Source organism: Phacochoerus africanus, chromosome 15 (assembly GCF_016906955.1).
Source record: "Phacochoerus africanus isolate WHEZ1 chromosome 15, ROS_Pafr_v1, whole genome shotgun sequence".
Lineage (NCBI taxonomy): Eukaryota > Metazoa > Chordata > Mammalia > Artiodactyla > Suidae > Phacochoerus > Phacochoerus africanus.
The window spans coordinates 87,422,110-87,443,970 of NC_062558.1; the positions used below are offsets into that span (position 1 = coordinate 87,422,110).

Below are 21,861 nucleotides of genomic sequence, written 5' to 3' on the forward strand. Positions count from 1 at the left end.
ACATAATTCCTTTCTCTGGTTCTGATACTGGGCAAAAGTGATCGCCTCTTGCTAAGCAATTTCCCACCTAAATTGGTTTCAAGTCATTAAAAGCTGCAGCACTCCCGAGGGGGGAAAAAATAATAGCAGCTCTCTGAGGTTAGCCTTGATACCGAGCTCCTTGACTTTTAACGGCAATTAGACATTGTTCCACTAGCAACTACTCTCGGAAAATGGATCCAGAGTCACCGAAGAGTAACTGGAAATTAGAAGTGCGAGCATTCTCTCCTTGATAAAGCAGTTCCCTTTGACATCCCTTGGGGGCAGTTGGGCCTCACCTTTGCCAGGCTACCTGCCCTGCACCCACGAAGGGTCTGTTTGGGATCTGACAGACCCTAAATATCAGGGTTATGCCATATTTCCCTACATGCTGGGATTTTCCTCACAGAGTCTGGATTCCAGAGATGGTCCTCACTGAGGGCATAGCCATCCCTAGTCCATTCTGCTGAGGGCTGGGGAGTCATAAGTCTTCTCGAGCCAGAGCCTGGAAGATAAAAGGCAGTTCCACAGCGGCAGGGGGACAGGAAGAGTTTCAGACAAGCAAGTAGGTTTTTCCAGTAACCACCTAAACAGACATGTGTAGAGGAAGGTTTAAGAGTGAATCTGAGCTCTTCTTCTAGTAAAAAAAAAATGTGATGCACTCCATTTTCTGACAATACCATAAACTCATTTTCATGACCCTAGCTATAAAACCCTCAACATTTATCTAGTGCCGACAGTCAGTTGTCTTTTTTTTTTTCCTTAAAGATCCAAATGCATGGGGGAGATTTGTGACCCCAAAGTCAGCTTGGGGTTTATAAAATGAAGGTGTCATAAAATCAACACATCCTGTGTACTAAAAAAGACTAGACTCTGTACCATGGAGTTATAGGCACTTATAAAGAATCTCTTATTTGCATCTTCTACTACTAGTTTTCACACTGTTTTATTCATGAGTAAGGCCCTAAATATCACTAGAGGGTGAGGACTTCTAAGGTGCCAGCAATGGACTAGAATGATGATGAGGATGATGAAGAGATGCTTCCCTGACGACTTGTCACCGGATTTATTGTGCCCCAGAGGGCTTTTCTGACATCTGCCTTCTTGAGGTGCTCCAGGAACAAAACATAGGCTGATACATGAGTGCTCACAAGGAAAGAAGGGGCTGGTGTAGGGGAAAGCCAAACTCTGCCTGGCTAGCCTGGAATTCTTTTTTTGAAAGAGAAGGTAAGTGCAAAAATAAGATTGATTTATAACCCTTGGTTCAGGACACCAGTCCTTTTATTTAGGAATGGCCCCCTTTTTAAATTAACTAATTTATTATTTATTATAATAGAAATTTTTAAAAAATTTTTAAAAATCCAAAACCCTATGACTCTAAAGCTAACACTGATCCTGACTTACATCCAATAATCAGCTTCTCCCTTCCACTTGCTCTGCCTCTCCCATCTGTAGTAGCCACTATCTTATATTTTAAACATTACTTTGGATGAGTCTTATATTTAAACATTATTTTGAGAGTTCCCATTGTGGCTCAGTGGCTAACAAATCTGATTAGCATCCATGAGGATGCAAGTTCGATCCCAGGCCTCGCCCAGTGGGTTAAGGATCCAGCATTGCCATGAGCTGTGGTGTAAGTCGCAGATGCGGCTCGGATCCTGCATTGCTGTGGCTGTGGTGTAGGCCAGCAGCTAAAGCTCTGATTCCACCCCTAGCCTGGGAACCTCTATATGCCTTGGATGTGGCCATAAAGTAAAAAAGACAAAAAATAAAAAATAAACATTACTTTGGATGTGTATATGCCTGTGTTTTACACATTTTTAAAGGGGAGTTATATTGTATGTTATTTTCTATTAGTTGACCCATATGAAATTGACTTTAATGCTTTTTTTTTGTCTTTTTTGCCTTTTTAGGGCCATACCCGTGGCATATGGAGGTTCCCAGGCTAGGGGTCTAATTGAAGCTGTTGCTGCCAGCCTACGCAAGAGCCACAGCAATGCCAGATCCGAGCCGAGTCTCCAACCTACACCATAGCTCACTGCAATGCCAGATCCTTAACCTACTGAGCGAGGCCTGGGATCTAACCCACAACCTCATGGTTCCTAGTCGGATTCATTTCCTCTGCACCACGATGGGAACTCCTAATGCTTTTTTTTCACTCAATATTATTCAGCTAAGATTCATCCATACCATTACATGAAATTGTGGTTCATTCATTTCATTACAGGTCATATATATTTTAAAAAATTTTTTCACAGAACTAGAACAAACAATCCAAACATTTATATGGAACCACAAAAGACCCAGAATCACCAAAGCAATCCTGAGAAACAAAAACCAAGCAGGAGGCATAACTCTCCCAGACTTCAAGAAATACTACAAAGCCACAGTCATCAAAACAGTGTGGTACTGGTATGAATGGAACAGAATAGAGAACACACTAATAAACCCTGACACCTATGGTCAGTATGGTCAGTTACTCTTTGACAAGGGAGGCAAGAACATCAAATGGGAAAAAGAAAGTCTATTCAGCAAGCATTGCTGGGAAACCTGGACAGCTGCATGCAAAGCAATGAAACTAGAACACACCCTCACACCATGCACAAAAATAAACTCCAAATGGCTGAAAGACTTAAATATACGACAGGACACCATCCAACTCCTAGAAGAAAACATAGGCAAAACACTCTCTGACATCAACATCATGAATATTTTCTCAGGTCAGTCTCCCAAAGCAATCGAAATTAGAGCAGAAATAAACCCATGGGACCTCATCAAACTGAAAAGCTTTTGCACAGCAAAGGAAACCCACAAGAAAACAAAAAGACAACTTACAGAATGGGAGAAAATAGTTTCAAATGATGCATCTGATAAGGGCTTAATCTCTAGAATATATAAGCAACTGATACAATCCAACAGCAAAAAAGCCAACCAATCAATGGAAAAATGGGCAAAAGACCTGAAGAGACATTTCTTCAAGGAAGATACACAGATGGCCAGCAAACACATGAAAAAATGCTCAACATCGCTGATTATAAGAGAAATGCAAATCAAAACTACCATGAGATATCACCTCACACCAGTCAGAATGGCCATCATTAATAAATCCACAAATAACAAGTGCTGGAGGGGCTGTGGAGAAAAGGGAACCCTCCTGCACTGTTGGTGGGAATGTCAACTGGTACAGCCACTATGGAGAACAGTTTGGAGATACCTTAGAAATCTATACATAGAACTTCCATATGACCCCGCTATCCCACTCTTGGGCATCTATCCGGGCAAAACTCTACTTAAAAGAGACACGTGCACCTGCATGTTCATTGCAGCACTATTCACAATAGCCAGGACATGGAAGCAACCCAAATGTCCATCGAGAGATGATTGGATTCGGAAGAGGTGGTATATATACACAATGGAATACTACTTAGCCATAAAAAAGAATGACATAATGCCATTTGCAGCAACATGGATGGAACTAGAGAATCTCATCCTGAGTGAAATGAGCCAGAAAGACAAAGATAAATACCATATGATATCATTTATAACTGGAATCTAATATCCAGCACAAATGAAAATCTCCTCAGAAAAGAAAATCATGGACTTAGAGAAAAGACTTGTGGCTGCCTGATGGGAGGGGGAGGGAGTGGGAGGGATCGGGAGCTTGGGCTTATCAGACACAACTTAGAATAGATTTACAAGGAGATCCTGCTGAATAGCATTGAGAACTTTGTCTAGATACTCATGATGCAACAAGACAAAGGGTGGGGAAAACATGTAATTGTAATGTATACATGTAAGGATAACTTGATCCCCTTGCTGTACAGTGGACAAATAAAAATAAAAATAAAAAGAAGATTTACACCAAAAAAAAAAATTTAATGCTCATTTGGATTGTTTCCAGGGTCCTGGCTCCATAAGCAATGCTACCATGGCCTTTCTTGTCTCCAAGGTGCTGCAGAAGTTTATTTTGGGTGGATACATAGGAGTGGAATTGCTGGGTCATAGGGTTTGCAAATGTTCCATTTTCTACGAGAACAAGAAACACATTTCCAAAATGACTGTACTAAGAACACTCCCATCAGCAATTAACCACCTGCTATTCCCGTCCTCTTTACCACCTCTCATTTGGGCCAAGTCTAATTGATGTAAAGTGATATATCTTCATGGTTCTAATTTTCGTTTTCTGGAAACACTAATGATTTTGAAAATCTCTCCATATGACTATTGGCCATATGTGTTGCCTCTTCTGTGAAAGTTCTGTACAAGTCTTTTGCCCATTTTTCTATTAAATTGTTTGAGCTTTTTAAAAATTAATTTATAAAAGTTCTTCAAATAATACCCATATAGGATGTTAACCCTATATTCATTATATACATTGTAAACAGCCCTTTCCAGGGTGTGACTCACCTTTTTATTTTCTTTAAAGTGTCTTATAATAAATAGAAGTTTGATCAAATCAAAAGCTGCTATTTTTTTCTCTCATAAGAAGTTCCTTTTTAGCATCATTGCAATGAATCTTCATAACAATTCAGTTTGGATGGGAGTATTGACTCTTTATGAGAGACAAAGAAAGCAGAGAAGGGAAACTCGAAGGCCACTTGGCCCAAGCCTTACATTCATAAAAGGTCTTAAATCAACTTTGTATTCATTATCTCCAAATGAGGTCACCTACAGCCACAAAAATCCACTGTCAGGGATGAAAGAGGAACCAGCAGCTCAAGGTAAGAGCACCATCCTTCTTTGTGCAAGAGAAAGTAAGAGGTTTTAATAAACCTTGTGAGCATGAGAGTAGCACATTTATGTTGCATTTTATTATTTTTGTTAAGATATCACTTTGTTAAATATAAACATTCCAAATCTACTATAACACATACTTTTAAATATTTTAGGTGTCTAAAGAGACCTCCAAATGGGAAGTTGCCCAGGCCTCTCTCAACTGAGAGATTCCCAATAGGAAGAGTGGTGTGCTCAATTATACATTGTTGGTGAGCTGTGGAACTGGGATTCTCACTCAACTATGCCAGGCTCCAGAGCCCAGACACTGTCTGCTGTTCAACTTGGCTAAACAACAGGGAGAAGCCTCCCCGAGCTAACTGCCCCAAGCTAACACATGTGCCCAGGGGCTCCCACTCCACATAGAGTGCAGTCTTCAGGCACCATGCCAGATGCCATGCCCCATTGCTTCTGAAGCAGGACTCAGGCTCTGCCTCTCTCCCATCAGGGCTCTCCTGGGAGGGGCTGGCAGACTGCTGAGGATTTTTCTCATCATGAGGAGCAGGATGGTAAGCCCTTGTGGCCTGGAAGCTTTTGGCAGAAAGCTGTCCTCTCCAGTAAGGCCAAAGAATTGCCAAGTGGCTGGGATGGTGAAACCCAGGTATGCATGTACAGAAATATGTGTGTGCACTAGTATGTGTGAGGAATGGGAGTGTATGCATGAGTGACTACATGTGAGGGCCTGTAAGATGGTTTCACAGAGGTAGAATAGATGAATAGGGAAAGGTATGATACACTGAGGCAGGCTAGACAGGTGTATGTGTGTGTGTATGTGTGTGTGTGTGTGAATGTGTGAAGGTTGGATAGGCTAAATAAGGAATAGAAGGGAAGAGATGCTGAGCAAGACAGGCTGGACAACTGGTCTACCCAGAGAGGCAGCAATGGTGGCCACAGTTCACATCTTTTTTGCATCATTCACTGACGACAGAGATAGTAGCCCCTGCATGTGAGGGTCACTGCGAAGAAGGTGTCATCAACAGCAACATCTTTATGACACCTGCCTTAACCCTACCATCTTCCTCATCACAGACCTCCAAAGGGCTCCACAGCACATGGTGGATGAACACCACACTCCTCAGTCTGGAATCCCAGGCATCAGAACCTAACAAGGAGCATGACCCACATCTCTGATTCTCATCTGTATAATGGAATAATCATGATTAATTGTGAAATTAACTGAAATAAATGAACAAAGTCTAACCCACTCCCAAAGAAGGTGTTAACCTTTTTCTTCCCTTCCTCTCTCTGGCCTGGATTCTTCCCACCCAGTGCTCCTTCAATTTCCCCCAGTTCAGCCTCCATTCTGGGCTTGCTGTCCTTATCATCATCTCCTGAGCACACTGCCTCTCCATATCACAGTCTTACAGTGTGCCCACTCTCCCCTGAACCCTGTGCCCCACTTCCTTCTACCTCTCACTTGGTTCTCTGCATCTGCTTTTTTTTTCTTTTTCACTTTTTAGGGCCAAACGTGCACTAAATGGAAGTTCCCAGTCTAGGGGTCAAATTGGAGCTGTAGCTGCCAGCCTAGACCACAGTCACAGCAATGCAGGATCTGAGCCACACCTGTGACCTATATCACAGCTCACGGCAATGCCAGATCTTTAACCCACTGAGCGAGACCAGGAATCAAACCTGCGTCCTCGTGGATACTAGTCGGGCTCCTTACCACTGAGCCACAACAGGAACTCCTTCTGCACTCGCTTTCCCAGTGTTCCCATTTGGAGTGGAGCAGCCCCTCCACATCACCATCCTATAAGCCCATGAAGGGGGAGGTCTATGTCTTGGGCTGTAATCTAATTGCTTTTCCCTGACTGTTTGGAAACTTAGAAGGAACCTAAAGACCAATGCCTTTGCTTCTACTGCCAAAAAATGAGCATCTATCTAAAGAATGTATGCCTCTTTACCTGATACTCTCATGTCCATGAGAAATGCCTAACTAAGCTGTTGAAGATGGGACATGTTGCAAGTGACAGGGCTACTCAAAGGAGATATGTCTGGGAAGGTGTCTCCTACCCGGAGCATGACAGTCACCATGGCCCCTGTCATAGCACATACATGCCCAAGTGGTCAGCTCCTGCCTACCTTCCTGATGCCTTCTGAAGGACTGGACACGCAGTTGTCAGCCCCTCCGTTCTTGCTGATGGTCCGCCAGAGCTCAGAAAATGTGCTGTCTTGCTCCAGAGGGTTGGTGCCTTTGGCTCGGAAGTATTCATACACTGCAGAATCCCGGACAGTGCCATAAGACATCTCCACTTGTTTAGACAGGTCCTGGAATGTCCTGAAATGCAAAATGGCCATGAAACATAGGTACATGCTATACCTTGCAGGGACACACATGGGTTGCAAGGCCCGCCAGAGGACTGAGCCTGGGTGTGGCCCACCGTCCATGTCCTTTACTCCCAACCCCCAGCAGCACGAGTATCCCAGCCTGGAGCACGACTTGCCAGGGCCTCCCTCATTCTATCACAGTTACATTTCCTTGTAGATTAACTCCATAAGGTCACTGAACACCTAAAACCAGGTTCTGTGCTGAGCCTGAGGGACAAAGGATGGGTAAGATAAGACTCCTGCCCTCAAGGAATTTGGAGTCTAGCTGTAGAAACATATAGACAGACAATCACAATACAAAAGGGCAACAGGAGGCTGTACACTGAAAGTCTCCAACTTGAATATCTACAAGCACAAGAAAGACAAATGCATTGGCAAGACTGATGATGGTGACTGGTCTCTGACACTTAGAGCTGGCATGTTGCAGACACACACACAGGGATGGTGACAATTTTTTGAACACAACCCCTCCAAAGCTTGCAGCTGTTCTGGAGTTCCACACAGTTGTCTTTTAAGTTGTTTAGCGATGAAGAAGTCTAGGTTCATCTGTGAAATCTCTTGACTTTGAAATGTTGACAATTATTCAAAAGGTGGTGAGGATAAAACAAAGCACTTCTGAGAACCTTGATCTGTTATACATGGAGGAGAAGCAAGTAGCTTAGGCCAGGTGCACCATGCAGGGAGGGAGTGCATCAGGAAGGCCCATCTGCAGCCCAGGGGCAGAATTCCAAGCAGGGCATGTAGGGACAGTGCCTTCTTAGGGGTAATGTCAGATCAGGAAGAACCAGTTGACATGAAGTTTTCAATTGTCTGAAGAAATGAGCATATCTGACTAATGTATTGAGAGGACAGAGTTACCAAAAAAAAAAAAAAAAGTTCTGTGTTGAGCCAGCTTCTCTCTCCAAGCTCAAACCTGATTGCTCTTTATTTATTTCTCTTTTGTAAATCTGTTTCTCCTTATGTTCTTTGTTTTGGCTGCACCCATGGCAAGTGGAAGTTCCCAGGCCAGGAATCAAAACTATGCCACAGCAGTGACCTGGGCAGCTTAACCCTTTGCACCACAAGGGAATTTCTGTCTCTCCTTTTTAATCAGCCAGAATCATTTCCAGCAATCACTGAACCATGGTTCCCAATGGCTGAAGAGATCCAGCCATTTCAGCTTGATTTACACAACCCTCCACCTCCTGATCTCATCTCCAGCTGTTGTCCTCACTTCCATATGACCCCAAAGCCAAAACTGAAGGGAGAAATCCCACATGGTCCCCATTTATGGCACCAGACCATGGAGCTCCCTCTGCCTGGAATCCTTTTATCTTACTTATCCACTTCTGCAAACCCCTTGAAGTTCCAGTATCCACCTCTACCCATGGGAAGACATCACTATCCATTACCTTCCTTGCCATCTCTCCATCCCTCATGGCTTCTGTGGCAGGAAGAGCTCACTATGACTGCAGAGAGCTGCAGCGCACAGTGGGTAAAGCAGGAAATCTGAGTCCGACTACCTGCCTGGCCCTTCCCAGCTCCACTAGCACTAACACGGCAGGTCTGGGCAAGTCAGCTGACCTCTCTGTGCCTCAGTGTCCAAATCTTAAAAAAACAAAAAAGAAAAACATGGCTGGAAGCAGAGTCTGCAGCAAAGGCTGCCTGAAGATGAAATGAGGTGATCTGTGTTCATCTCTTAGAGTAGTGACTGATGCAAACTCAGTACCCAGGAACTAGTAGCGATTATTCTGTGATATTATTTTATGTCTGGCCCTGGGACTCTAAAAATTTGGAGGCCTGGAGTCAAAGCAGCCCCATGTATCCTCAGCACTAGACCAGCCTACAGACCCTGCACGCAGAGGAGCCAGCAATAGATATTTCCTCCTCTTTAGGAGACACAGTCCATGGAATTCCTTCAGGCCCTGCTACATGGCCCAGAAACAGAGCTCAGTATTCATTTCAATACATTACAGATGAAAGGAAACATAAAATAACAAATTCAATGAAGAAATCTTTCTAATTATTGTTCATTATTTATATCTAATTGAAGCAAGATGTTCCTTTGCTTGAAGCACCCCAGGGGTTGTAACTCCGTCATAATCTGCCTGTAGTGAGGAGGGGGGGATCTTTTTTCCTACATTTTTTTATTTTTCTCATGGTAATACAAACAAACATGAGGCTTTGATGAATGGGAAACATCAGGATGAATTACACAGTTGAGTCTAAATACTGAACTGCTCTAAATTATTGCAGTTTGTACAAGGATGGAATGAATGCGCAACTGCCGAGGAGCTCAGCACTGCTGTTTCATCCCTGCATTTGAAATGGAGATTTCTTCTCTCCTCTTGGTATTTATTCACAACGGTGCCCCTGGCCAGAAGCTCAGGGAACATCCCTGGAATACAAGCAGGCAGCCCGAATGTTAATGGCTTCATGTCCATTTCTGTCCCCGCAGAGGTCATTGTTTCCATCCCCAGACACCACCGCCATCTTTGCTGTGCCAGCCTCATGGCCATCATCCATCACCTCTTGCAGCCTTGAGTCTGTGTCAGGGGATCTTTCCCATCTCAAATGCACATTCCCTCCTTCAAGGAGAGTTTTCAAGCTTCCTAACCCACAGTAGGTGCTACCATCATATTTCGGAGTGAATACACCTATCTAAGGCTATTTGGAGGTTTGAACAGCAAGCCAGCTATTTCTAGACAAGAGCTGCCATCTCCCTGGGCACTCATCCTCTTGTCAGAGTGAGCAGCTTTGGAAGGGACACAGGAAAAGGAATAAAAAAGAACAAGGGAAGCCAGCCAATCAGGCTCCAAGCCAAGAGTCGGAGGAAGACAGATGTTCTTGTCAGACAGAACGTGCATCCAAACAAGAAAGGGAGGCTTAGCCTGGGGAAGGCTGTACTAGCAGCACACTTAATTTATCCTGTTTCTCAAATTAATCTCTTCAGCAACAACTGCTAGTAAGTTTCCAAGCACCCCTTCCCCAAAGAGGGATAAATAGGATCTGCCTGTCACAGGTGGTGTCTCTAGAAACCAAAGTCATGCATGACGCAACTGGCTGAAATCATTCAACCAAGGGTCGCATCCACAGCTAGCTAGTTAGTAAGTAGATACTAGGTAAGGCACAGAGGCAAAGAATGGATAGTGAGCATCCTCATAGTAAGGGGTGGTGAGAGGTCAGAGAGGTAAACCAAAAATAACTGTTTTAGTCCCTTTCACTCAAATCTGAAAGGGGCTAAAATAGACATCTGCATGAGGGACCCTGGAAGAAAAGAGAAGCAGCTGGCCCATGGACCAGAGCTAAAGAAAAGCTTCCTGGAAGAGGAAGCCTGCCTGGGTCTGGATTGACTAATTAAGTGTCACATGCAGGAATGAAAACTTAGCAGCTTACTCCCAGCTCTGTGATCAGCTGCCTAGATCCTTGCTTTACCTCTTATAATGATGAGTGTTCACGATCGTCCCCAGGCAAAGATTAGCCTCTATTCCATGCTTTCTTTTGAGCCACTACCTCTTACTCAATTGTACTCTATTGAAATCAATAGGGTTTGGGACCAATAGGATCTGTTCTCTGTATCTCCTGGCCCAGATTGCTAGTTTTGAGGGTCTCCCCTAGCTGAAAGCAGAACTGACTCCTATGAGTCTATGAGTGCACTTCAGTATCTTGCAAAAGTACTTTGTAAGCATCCCTTGACTCTAGAGTAGTTTTCTCCAATTAAACAGCACCTTCTGGGGAGTTCCCATCGTGGCACAACAGAAACGAATCCAACTAGGAACCACGAGGTTGCAGGTTCGATCCCTGGTCTCACTCAGTGGGTTAAGGATCCGGTGTGGCTGTGAGCTGTGGTGTAGATCACAGATGTGGCTCAGATGTGGCTGTGGCTGTGTCTGGTAGCTGTAGCTCTGATTAGACCCCTAACCTGGGAACCTCCATATGCTGCGAGTGTGGCCCTATAAAGACAAAAGACACACACACACACACACACACACACACACACAAAAAAACAGCACCTTCTGGAAGTCCCACAATGTCTCCTTCGGCTACGGCCAAGGACAGTCTACCCGGCCCGGCACCACCTCCCTCCCTCCCTCCCCGTACTTTCTCCATAAGTCAATCTTACTATTTCCCAGATATATTTTAATTAACAAAGAGACAAATGTGTTTGTAGCATGAGGAAAATCAATAATACAGAATGTATAAATACATCTTAGCATGATGCAGAAATATTTACATTAGAGATAAATACACTTGCAAAAAGAGTAGAATCAATATACAGAATATGTAAAACAGATTCCAACAACTGTGGGGTTGCCATCATCATGGGCCTGATAAATCTAAATCCCACAGTCTTAAAATTCTTCTTAAGGAGAAAAGGAAGTAGTGGAGTGGCCCCAACTTACAGGAGGGTTTGGATGCTCATAATTTAAAGCTGTCCTAACTAGAGCCCACAGAAGCCCTTACTATCATTCTGGCAGTCTCACCCTTCCCTCTCTCACGACTGATGGTGCTAAGCAAATCAGCTGGAATTGCCTGTTAGGTTTCTACAGCTTCTGGGACCTTCAGGAACCAGTGCTGCCACTTCCCTGTCCATTTCCTAGTCCTTCTGTTCCTTCTCTGCCCTGGCTTCCAGTATCTGTGATCCTTCTTCCATGCACTCTGCTCCTACCCAGTCTCTGCCATGTTTCCCATTCTTTCCACCCCAGACCTGGGTTCTTCAAGGTAGATAAGAGCACAGGGTAAGGCTGAGACACTGCAAGATGCTTCTCAATCTTGGGCTTTGAAAGACATCTTCAATGTCCTCATTCTCTCATTCATACAATGGGAAAAAAAAAAGCCACAAACATTTCCCAAACACCTGCTTTCATCAAGCACTATTCTAGGTCCAAGGATATGGCCTGAGCAGCACAAAGTTCCCACTCTTGTGGTATTTGCATGATGAAGGTAGGAAGAGAAAAAGAAATACAGGAGTAACAAACAAAAACAAATAATTACCTAATGAGGGTCAAAAAACTTTCTGGGAAAGGACAGAGTGTGTGGATCAGGCCACAAGGGCCACATACTGCTCTGTCCCATATTCCCTGGTTTTGTGCTGCCATGTTTTTAGAACATTGGGAAAATGTTTCAAAAAAAGAAAAACAGTCCTAGCCTGCGGGCAGCAGGAAAATAGGCTGCCAGCCAGATGTCACCTATGGTGCATAGTCAGCTGACCAGTGATGTCATGTTTGCAGTGGTGAAAGGTGCTGCAAAGCAGAGTAAGGGTTACAGAAAAGGATGGAGGAAGTGAAAATGTGAAGTATGCAGGGGGGTGTTTTAGCCATTGGAGCTGACATTGAGGCACGTGCTTCACCATTGCCTTTCTTTGAGAGGAGATGAGAGACCACTGAAAGCAAGGATTGGACCTGGAAAAGCTGTGCTTTTCGAGGAGCAGAAGCCCACAGGCTCGGGGCTCATCAGCCTCTTTTCCAGGGAATGGGCCCCATAAACATCGACTAGGGACCCTCTGGGAAGCCTTGGTCAGGTGACGTTTGGTATGACATCAGGCTCCTCTGTATCTAAAGTCTGTTGTCTGAGTGACTACAGATCAGAATCCTAACTCAGGACACCATCAGGTTAACACTGTGTGAGGACACTTCATGACCCACCAGGATGAGGGCTGTGTGGCAGGAAAGCGCATCCTTGCAGGACACAAGAGGCCAGGAAGCCCTTCTTCAAAAGTGTGCTCTGCACACCAGTCACAGAGGGCTCAGGGGTACAGAGCACTCAGCTGAGGTGTGCTCGCTCCCTTCCACCACATTTTCTCCAATCCCATTTCTTTAATAACTACTGAAATTCAAAGATTTCTAAAATATGCTAAGAGGAAAAAAAATTCAACTCACTTGTATACAGTATATTTCCACTCTTGTAAGAAGAAACCATTGATAAATGTAAATAAATATAGGGACCAAAATAGGAGGAATGAGCACTGAGCAGTTATGAGATCTCCAGTTTTTATACATGTATTTCTGTAAAATTTGCATTTTTTATGATGTTGTAAACATAAGTGTGATCTGACCAATTTAACTAATCCTTCTGCTGCCCAAGTGTCAGTTCTGAGACTTGAGAGTCTGTGCTATCCTTTCTCCTCCATGTCCACCCATTTGGCCAATCGCCCCTGAAGCTGACTCACTTGGGAGAGAGAGGCCTCGTTCTCTCCTGCCCCATTAAACTTGTGCCCTGCTGGCTGCAAGGAGCGGGCTCCAAGGCATTGTGATGGGTGTAGCCTCATTCTTCAGAGGAAGGCAAACACTCCTGAATTAACTCCAAGGGGGTGAGCCACCTCAGGCATCCAGGACCTGTCAAGCCCAAGGCTCCTTCATCCAGGCAGGCTAGAGTTTCCCTTACTTGCACATTTTTTTCCTGCTTGAATTCAGCACAGCCCTGGTGCCAAAGCAGACTGGGATGGCCAGACATGAGTTTCTAAAAAGAGGGCATATGAGTCACGTTTCCGATTGGCCCAATGTAGTCAAGACCCTGGAAGTGAGCAGGGCTCAGAAATAGGTGTTGAGGGATGGGGCTATGAGCATCACCTCAGTCAAGTTAGATCACACTGGGCCAGGTACCAAGCCAAGGCCCAGGCATGTGGCAGAGGTTGAACCTCTACATTCTTTAGTGAGTCAAATCTGGGGACCTCTAATGCCATTGGCAAGGGGTTCTCAGCCAATGAGGACTTTCGCACTCCTGTCCTACCTTCTCCTGCCTCTTCTCAGACTACCCTGCTCTCGAGTATCAGCTTGGAAGATATCCTGCTTTTTCAGACCTCTGAGCCTTCATTCATGCTATTGTCTGTTCCCCAGGCAGTTCCCTGCCTCTTCATGTGACTAAAATCCACCCTCCCTTCAGGAATAAGCTCAGTTATCATCTCTAGTAAGAAGAATGGATCTCTTCTTTGGACCTATGTCCCTTCTATGTGAACCCAGCTTAGGATAGCTATTCTAAGACTAATGTTGCCCCAGACTTCATGAGGCTGTTGATGGGTCTGTTTCCCCATCTTGACAGTGGGCTCCCTCTGGATCCATGTCATCCATAATACAGTCTGACAGACAATGTGTGCTGAATTTATGTTTTCTGGAAGAATCAACTTCATTTGAAAGACAATTTTGTTTATACTTGAATATGGCTAGGGAAAACCCAGGTTGGAGACAGGCATAGTGGTGGGTCTAACTTTAAAATCATGACCACTAACCTCAAGTGACCCTTCATGCTGCCTGGCAATCTTCTAAATTTTCCTGTTCAATTCACTCTCCCTCTCTCTTAGATAACTCTCAGACAATGACCCTGCTTCCAATCTCCTAAAAGAGTAGAAGCAGTCACTTGAGAACTTTATTTCTCTAAAAAAAACCTTCCTTTTCTTTTCTTTCTTTTTTTTTTGTCTTTTTTAGGGCTGCACCTGTGGAATATGGAGGTTCCTAGGCTAGGGGTTGAATTAGAGCTGCAGTTGCTGGCCTATGCCAAAGCCACAGCAATGCAGGATCCGAGCCATGTCTGCAAACTTTACCACAGCTTATGGCAACACCAGATCCTTAACCCACTGAGAAAGGCCAGGGATCGAACCCATATCCTCATGGATACTAGTTGGTTTTGTTACTGCTGAGCCATTGACAGGAGCTCACAGAACTTCCTCTTCTTAAACCACCAAATACCTGCCTTTTAAAACAGTAGCTGTCTTTGCTTCTATGTATGTCTAACTCTGTCTCATGGATCACAGACTTCCTTGTCCTCTCCAGTACATTGCCTTTCCCATTGTCACCTCTATCTCCCACATCATGAAATTGCTTCTCTCTACAGATCATTTCCATCAACATTCAATCACATACATTTTTATCTTTTAAAAAATCCTTCATTAATGAGAATCAAAACTACAGTGAAGTATCACCTCCCATCAGTCACAATGGTCATTACCAAAAATCTACAAAGAGGAGTTTTTGCTATGGCATAGTGGCTTAAGGAACTGATGTTGTTGCAGCTATGGCATAGGTCACAGCTGCAGCTTGGATTCTATCCCTGGCCCAGGAACTTCCATATGCCACAGGTATGGCCAAAAAAAAAAAAGAAACAAAACAAAACAAAACACCCCCCCCAAAAAAAACTACAAACAATAAATTCTAGAGATGGTGCAAAGAAAAGTAACCCCCAACACTGTTGGTGGGAATGTAAGCTGGTGCAGCTACTGTGGAGAACAGTATATAGGTTCCTTAGAAAACTAAGTATAGAACTACCATATGATCCAGCAATCCCAATCCCTGGGCATCTATCCAGAAGAGAATCATAATTCAAAAAGATACATGCATCTCAGTATTCATCATAGCACTATTTACAAGACCCAAGACCTGGAAGAAAAACAAATGTTTATCAACAGAGGATTGGATAAAGAAGATGTGGTATATATATACAATAGAATATTAGTCAGACATAAAAAGAATGAAATAATGCCATTTGCAGCTACATGGATAGATATAATAATTATTATACTAAGTGAGTAAGTCAGAAAAAGAAAGGCATATATCATATGAGATCACTAATATGTAGAATCTAACAAACAATGATACAAAAGAACTTACAAAACATAAACAGACTCAAAGAGTTTTAAACCAAATTTATGGTTACCAAAGGGGAAATGTGGACAGGAGAGGGATAAATGAGGGATTTAGGATTGACATATACACAAATATATATAAAATAGACAGGTAAGAAGGACCTACTGTATAGCACAGGGTTATCTACTCAGTACTGTGTAATAACCTATATGGGAAAAAATCTGAAAAGGAATGGATATGTGTAAATGTATAACTGTTTTACTTTGTTGTACATCTGAAACTAACACAACTTCCTAAGTCAGTTTAAAAAAAAAATGACTGGAGGCCCTGAGAGATGTTTAGGAAGTACATTGAAAGTATAAGAGAGGACTTTCAAAGATTACTCTTTGGATATTTTGTTCATAATTGCATCTGCGTACCTAGCCCCTAAGCATCTATTAGGTGCTTAATCAGTGTTTTTGAATGAATGAATAGAAACTAGATTATTAGATCATTCTAACAATCTACTTCTATAATGTGAGATATGCAATAGACTTTACAACTGTAAGGAGAAAAAATCCTTAGTTCAGTTCACACTCTCCTCCAACCACTCTCCTGTTCTTCTAGGGAGTTATCTATGGCTACTGTCTCCTTTACTCTCTTTCTAGGTATCATGAATCTAGCTTAAGTTTTCACCCCATCACTGGAAAAAAAAAAAAAGCTGCTTCTGTTAAGGTCATTAATGAGCTCCCAAACACAGTGGCCAAATTCCAGTCTTCGCTTTACTCCCACCTACCGGCATTTTGACAAACATGGTCACTCTGTCCTTCCCACACTTGACTTCCAGGACATCACTCGTCCTAAGTTCTCCCACCTTGCAGGTGAATCCTTATCCATCTCCTTTCTGGTTCTTGGTCTCTTTTAAAACTCTGAATCTTGGATTTCCCGTCATGGCACAGTGGAAACAAATCCGACTAGGAACCATGAGGTTGCAGGTTCAATCCCTGGACTTTCTCATTGGGTTAAGGATCTGGTGTTGCCATGAGCTGTGGTGTAGGTTGCAGATGTGGCTCAGATCTGGCATTGCTGTAGCTGTGGCATAGGCTGGCAGCTGCAGCTCCAATTTGACTCTTAGCCTGGGAACTTCCATATGCTGTGGGTATAAAAAAAAAAGGACAAAACTCTGAATCTTGGGATGTGCTAGAGTCAACCCACAGATTCCTTCTCTTCTCTGGTGACACTCATTTCACCATGATCTGGTTAAGTTCATTGGCTGTAGATACATCTATACACTGATGACTCCAAAGGACAACACCAGCCCTGACCCACCCCACTAACTACAGATCCTCTAGACAGAAAATTAATAAGGCAAGAGAGATCCTAAGGGACACAATAGAAAAGTTAGACTTAATTGACATTTTCAGGACATTACATCCAAAAAAATCAGAATACACATTCTTCTCAAGTGCACATGGAACATCCTCAAAAATTGATTACATATTGGGGTACAAAGCTAACCTCAACAAATTTAAGTGTATAGAAATTATTTCAAGTATCTTATCTGACCACAATGGCATGAAAGTACAAATAAACCACAGGAAAATAAATGAGAAAAAACTTACTACATGAAGATTAAACAACATGATACTAAAAACCAATGGGTTGATGAGGAAATCAAGAAGGAAATTAAAAAATACCTCAAGACAAATGATAATGAAACTACGACCACTCCAAATCTATGGGATGCCACAAAAGCAGTGCTCAGAGGGAAATTCATAGCAATACAGGCCTTCCTCAAAAAAGAAGAAAAATCTCAAATCAACAACTTAACTCACCACCTAAATGAATTAGAAAAAGAAGAACAAACAAAACCTAAAGTCAGCAGAAGGAAGGAAATCATGAAGATCAAAGAGGAAATCAATAAAATAGAGATTCAAAAAACAATAGAAAAGATCAGTAAAACCGAGAGCTTGTTCCTTGAAAAGGTAAACAAAATTGACAAACCTCTGGTTAGACTCACCAAGAAGAGGAGAGAAAAAACCCAAATAAACAAAATAAGAAATGAAAACAGAGACGTCACAATGGATACTACAGAAATATAAAAAATCATGAGAAAACTATGAACAATTATATGCTAACAAATTTGACAACCTAGAAGATATGGACAACTTTCTAGAGACTTACAGCCTGCCAAAACTGAATCAAGAAGAAATAGATCAACTGAATAGACTGATCACTAGAAATGAAATTGAATATGTCATAAAAACACTCCCTACAAATTAAAGTCCAGGACCAGATGGCTTCACAGGCGAATTCTAGTACACATACAAAGAGGAACTTATACTCATCCTCCTTAAACTTCTCCAAAAGGTTGAAAAAGGAGGAACACTCCCAAAGACATTCTATGACACCACCATCACCCTAATTCCAAAACCAGACAAAGATACCACCAAAAAAGAAAAATATAGGCCAGTATCTTTGATGAATACAGATACAAAAATTCTCAACAAAATTTTAGCCAACTGAATCCAACGACATATAAAAAAGATCATACACCACGACCAGGGGGGATTCATCCCAGGTTTACAAGGATGGTTCAACATATGCAAATAAACCAACGTCATACACCACATTAACAAAAGTCAAAAACCACATAATCATCTCAAAAGATGCAGAAGAAGCATTTGACAAAGTTCAATATCCATTCATGATAAAAACTCTTACCAAAAGGGGTATAGAGGGAACATATCTTAACATAATCAAAGCCATTTATGACAAACCCGCAGCAAATATAAACTCAATGGAGAAAAGCAGGCATCTGCCCTCCTGATATTGCCATTTGAATGGCTATTAGTCCCCAAAGTAAATATGTTCAAACACAAGTTCTTAAATTGCAAACCACAAACCCTACCACCAAATCTGCTCTTTCTCTAGTTGATCCATTCTGACGTCAAATGCTGCTCTGTTTTTTGACATGCTGTGGCTCAAAGCCTTGGGATCACTGCTGATTCATCTCTCTTGCAAATTTTACATTCAATCTCAGCATGTCTGATATCTTCCACCATCAGGATAGATCCAGAATCAGATTGTTTCTCATCATCTTCATCACAAACCACTCCGTGTCCGCCCAGGATGTTGACATCATCTCCTTAGTGGTCTTCTTACTTCCACCTTTTAACTCTATAGTCTATTTCTTGGGGAATGAGTGATCCTTTAAAAAATCTGAGTCAGATCATGTCACCTCATTGCTTGAAACCCTCCAATTTCTTCTCACCTCTTCAAGAAACGCCCCAAATCCTCACGTGGCCTGAAAGGTTACATGTGACCTGGATACCTCTGCTCTCCCCACACTGGCTGTCCTGCCTCTCTGCCTTGGGGTTTCTGCAGCTGTTTTTTTTTTTTTTTTTCTTTCTTAGCGGGATATACTCTTCCATCACATCTCTAATTGGCTTATTCCCTCAGTGTCTTGGGGACATCAAATGTCGACTTCTTCATGAAACCTTTGTTGACAACCCTCTACAAAACCCCACCCTTTTTAAATTATATGATAAAACAAAGAAATGTATAACAGGCTGTTTCATAGTAGTTCTCCTCATAGAATGGGACTTGTCTAGTTTATTATGTCACTAGTGCCAACCCCTGCATAACCAATCATCCGGGTTCACACAGGATAGAGAGGTTTCCTGGGATACAGGACTTCAAGTTCTAAAACCAGGAAGGTTCCAGCCAAATTGGAGCAATTTGCACTTCTCTACCTACAACAGTGTTTGGCGCATAGTAGATGCTCTAATAAACATGGGTTATTATGTGCATGAATAGTATATTGATGAATTAGCCATTTCTCACTATCCAAACATCTAGGATGGATATTCTGTTGGCAAGATCTTCATCTTGGATTGACCAATGTCCTTTCAAGATAAGCAAGCATTGGCCAGAGAAGCAGGGCATACTGCTTAGATGGAAGACTGTAGCCCTGGGCTAGGAGTCACAGCACAGAGCTACATGGTCAGAGCCAGGCCAGGAATAAATCACCAAGACGCCCAGGGATCATGCCATGTTCTTTCCAGGCTTCCTCCTCAGGGTCTTGAAGCTTCAAGATCCGGCTGCCTTGTGGGTCTAACAGAAAGCAGCATTGGCTGAGAATCCTCCTGAGCCTGGACCCCCAGCAGCCACTGTCTGCATCCCTAGCTCCCGTGCCCTCCCACTTAGGGGGGAGCCCAACACAAACAGTCCCACCAGGCGGTTACATCTTCATGCCAAGAAAACATGGCTGGCTCCCAGGTCTCCACACCCGCAAATATTTACTGCCACAAATCAATACAAAAGCAGGATGCACCATTAACCTTTAATATATCAGTGCCAGGGCCCTTAATCCATTATGAGGCTGTCATAAATGGGACTGAAATGCAAATCAGAGCAGCAGTACTTTGGGAAGATGTGAAGGTGCCTTCACTGCCTCCTGGCACAGCCTGTATCCCCTCTGCTCTAGAGAAACAGCCCGAGTCGCCTCTCCCCCTGCTGGATTTTGTTTTCACCTCCTTTCCCACCCTCTTCTTTTTTCCAGATGTCTGACTGAGTCCCTGTATTATGTCAGCTTCCACAGCAGGCAGTCACTTGATATGCTGGAAGAAGGCTGGAATAATACTAACTTCCAGACACCGTGCTAATACTCCATTTGTCTTTCTTCATGTAACCTCAGCCGTGATTTCACAAGGTGATCATGATCCTTCCATTTTATAGATGAGGAAGTCAAGGCTCAAGGAGATTAAGTGACTATGGAAGGCTACAGAAGCAGCCAGTAAAAGAGCTGATGCCCCACTCAGGACTAGTTTGATCCAAAACCCCATACAGTCAATCACCATCCTATAGTGATGTCAGGCAGCCCACATCTATGTGGGGAGGATTAACAGGTAAGCAGACAATCAAAAATATCAGGCAGAATATACTGCTAGAAATAATCTGAGTGTTATTAGAACATGATGTTGAACCTTTCCCGGCTTGGCAGATGAGAGATGGAGGGTGGGACAAGGAGAGAGAAGTAATTGGAAACGTTGGGCTTAAGTTGAGGCATAAGGAGAAAAGTGGAAATTGACAGAGAGAGGAGGGGAATAAAAGATGTTCTGTACAAAGGTGACCATATCTTCCAACCATGGATGTCTTGAGAACAAAACCTGCTGGGAAACTAAGAAAGGTTTACTACAAGGTAGTAGAAATGGTAAATAACCAACAAGCACTAGGGGCAGGATTGAGGAAATAATTACTCACAAAATACTTATAAGCTAGTATAATAGAATGGAAGGGCAAAATATGACTGTGTTCCCTGGACAATTACAGGGTCCGAGCATGTGTGAGATGAATAGTTAGGCACCTCCTGTACAATGGGAGAGAAGAGAGGTACCACAGAGAGTGGTCACACATATTTCAGAAGGCAGGGCTGGAGCTCCTGCTATGGTGCAAGGGGATCCACAGCACCTTGGGAATGCTGAGACCCAGGTTTCATCTCTCCAGCCTGGCATAGCGGGTTAAGGCTCTGGAGATGCCACAGCTTCGGCTTAGGTCATAACTGTGGCTTGGATCTGATCCATGGCCTGCCTGGGGAACCCTGTACGCCATGGGGCAGCCAAAAAAAAAAAAAAGGCAGGGCTGAGAATCAGCAGTGAGCCTGTGTGTGTGTGATCGGGGCTTGGGTATGTGCACGAATGTGGTGCATGGAAGGACCCGATGGCAGCAAGATGAGAGAAAAGAGGGAGAGGGGTACTGCTGGAGGGCTGGGACATTCAGATTAAGGGATGTCATTTGCTCTGACAAATGTTAAAATAAAGGAGTATCTATGGGTCCTTCAGTAGCAGGATGGTGGCCTCAGAGGAGGCAGATCTGTGTGACGAGGAAACCGACCAAAGCAGCTAGTGCAGGGATCACGGCACAGGAGACATCTTGCTCACCCAAGCGTGTTTATGGGTTTGAGCAGTCAGCACTCACAGTGCAAGGAAACAGAGATGCAGGGCCCTTCCCATGTGGGAGAGCTGGAGAGAAAATACTAGTGTGTTCGAGCCTATTATTGAACAATACGAACCCAGCTGTAATTAAACGTGAAGCTACAAGATGCTAGCCGTTCCGAATCAGTTTGCAGAATAATCGCTTTAACAAGGATACGGATTCTGATGGAGAGGTTAGGGAAGGGATTTGGGAGAATAAAAGTATGTTTTTA

The 21,861-nt window shown here is 43.3% G+C and overlaps 1 protein-coding gene across 2 annotated transcripts in view; it reads right to left on the bottom strand.

Moving 5' to 3' along the window:
* Positions 1-21,861, bottom strand: part of GRID1 (glutamate ionotropic receptor delta type subunit 1) — a 686,225-nt gene that overhangs the window by 41,731 nt on the left and 622,633 nt on the right. For both annotated transcript variants that reach the window (XM_047761781.1, XM_047761782.1), the window contains exon 13: positions 6,874-7,069. In XM_047761781.1, coding sequence (XP_047617737.1) covers positions 6,874-7,069 — 196 coding nt within the window. The remainder of the gene's footprint in view (positions 1-6,873; positions 7,070-21,861) is intronic.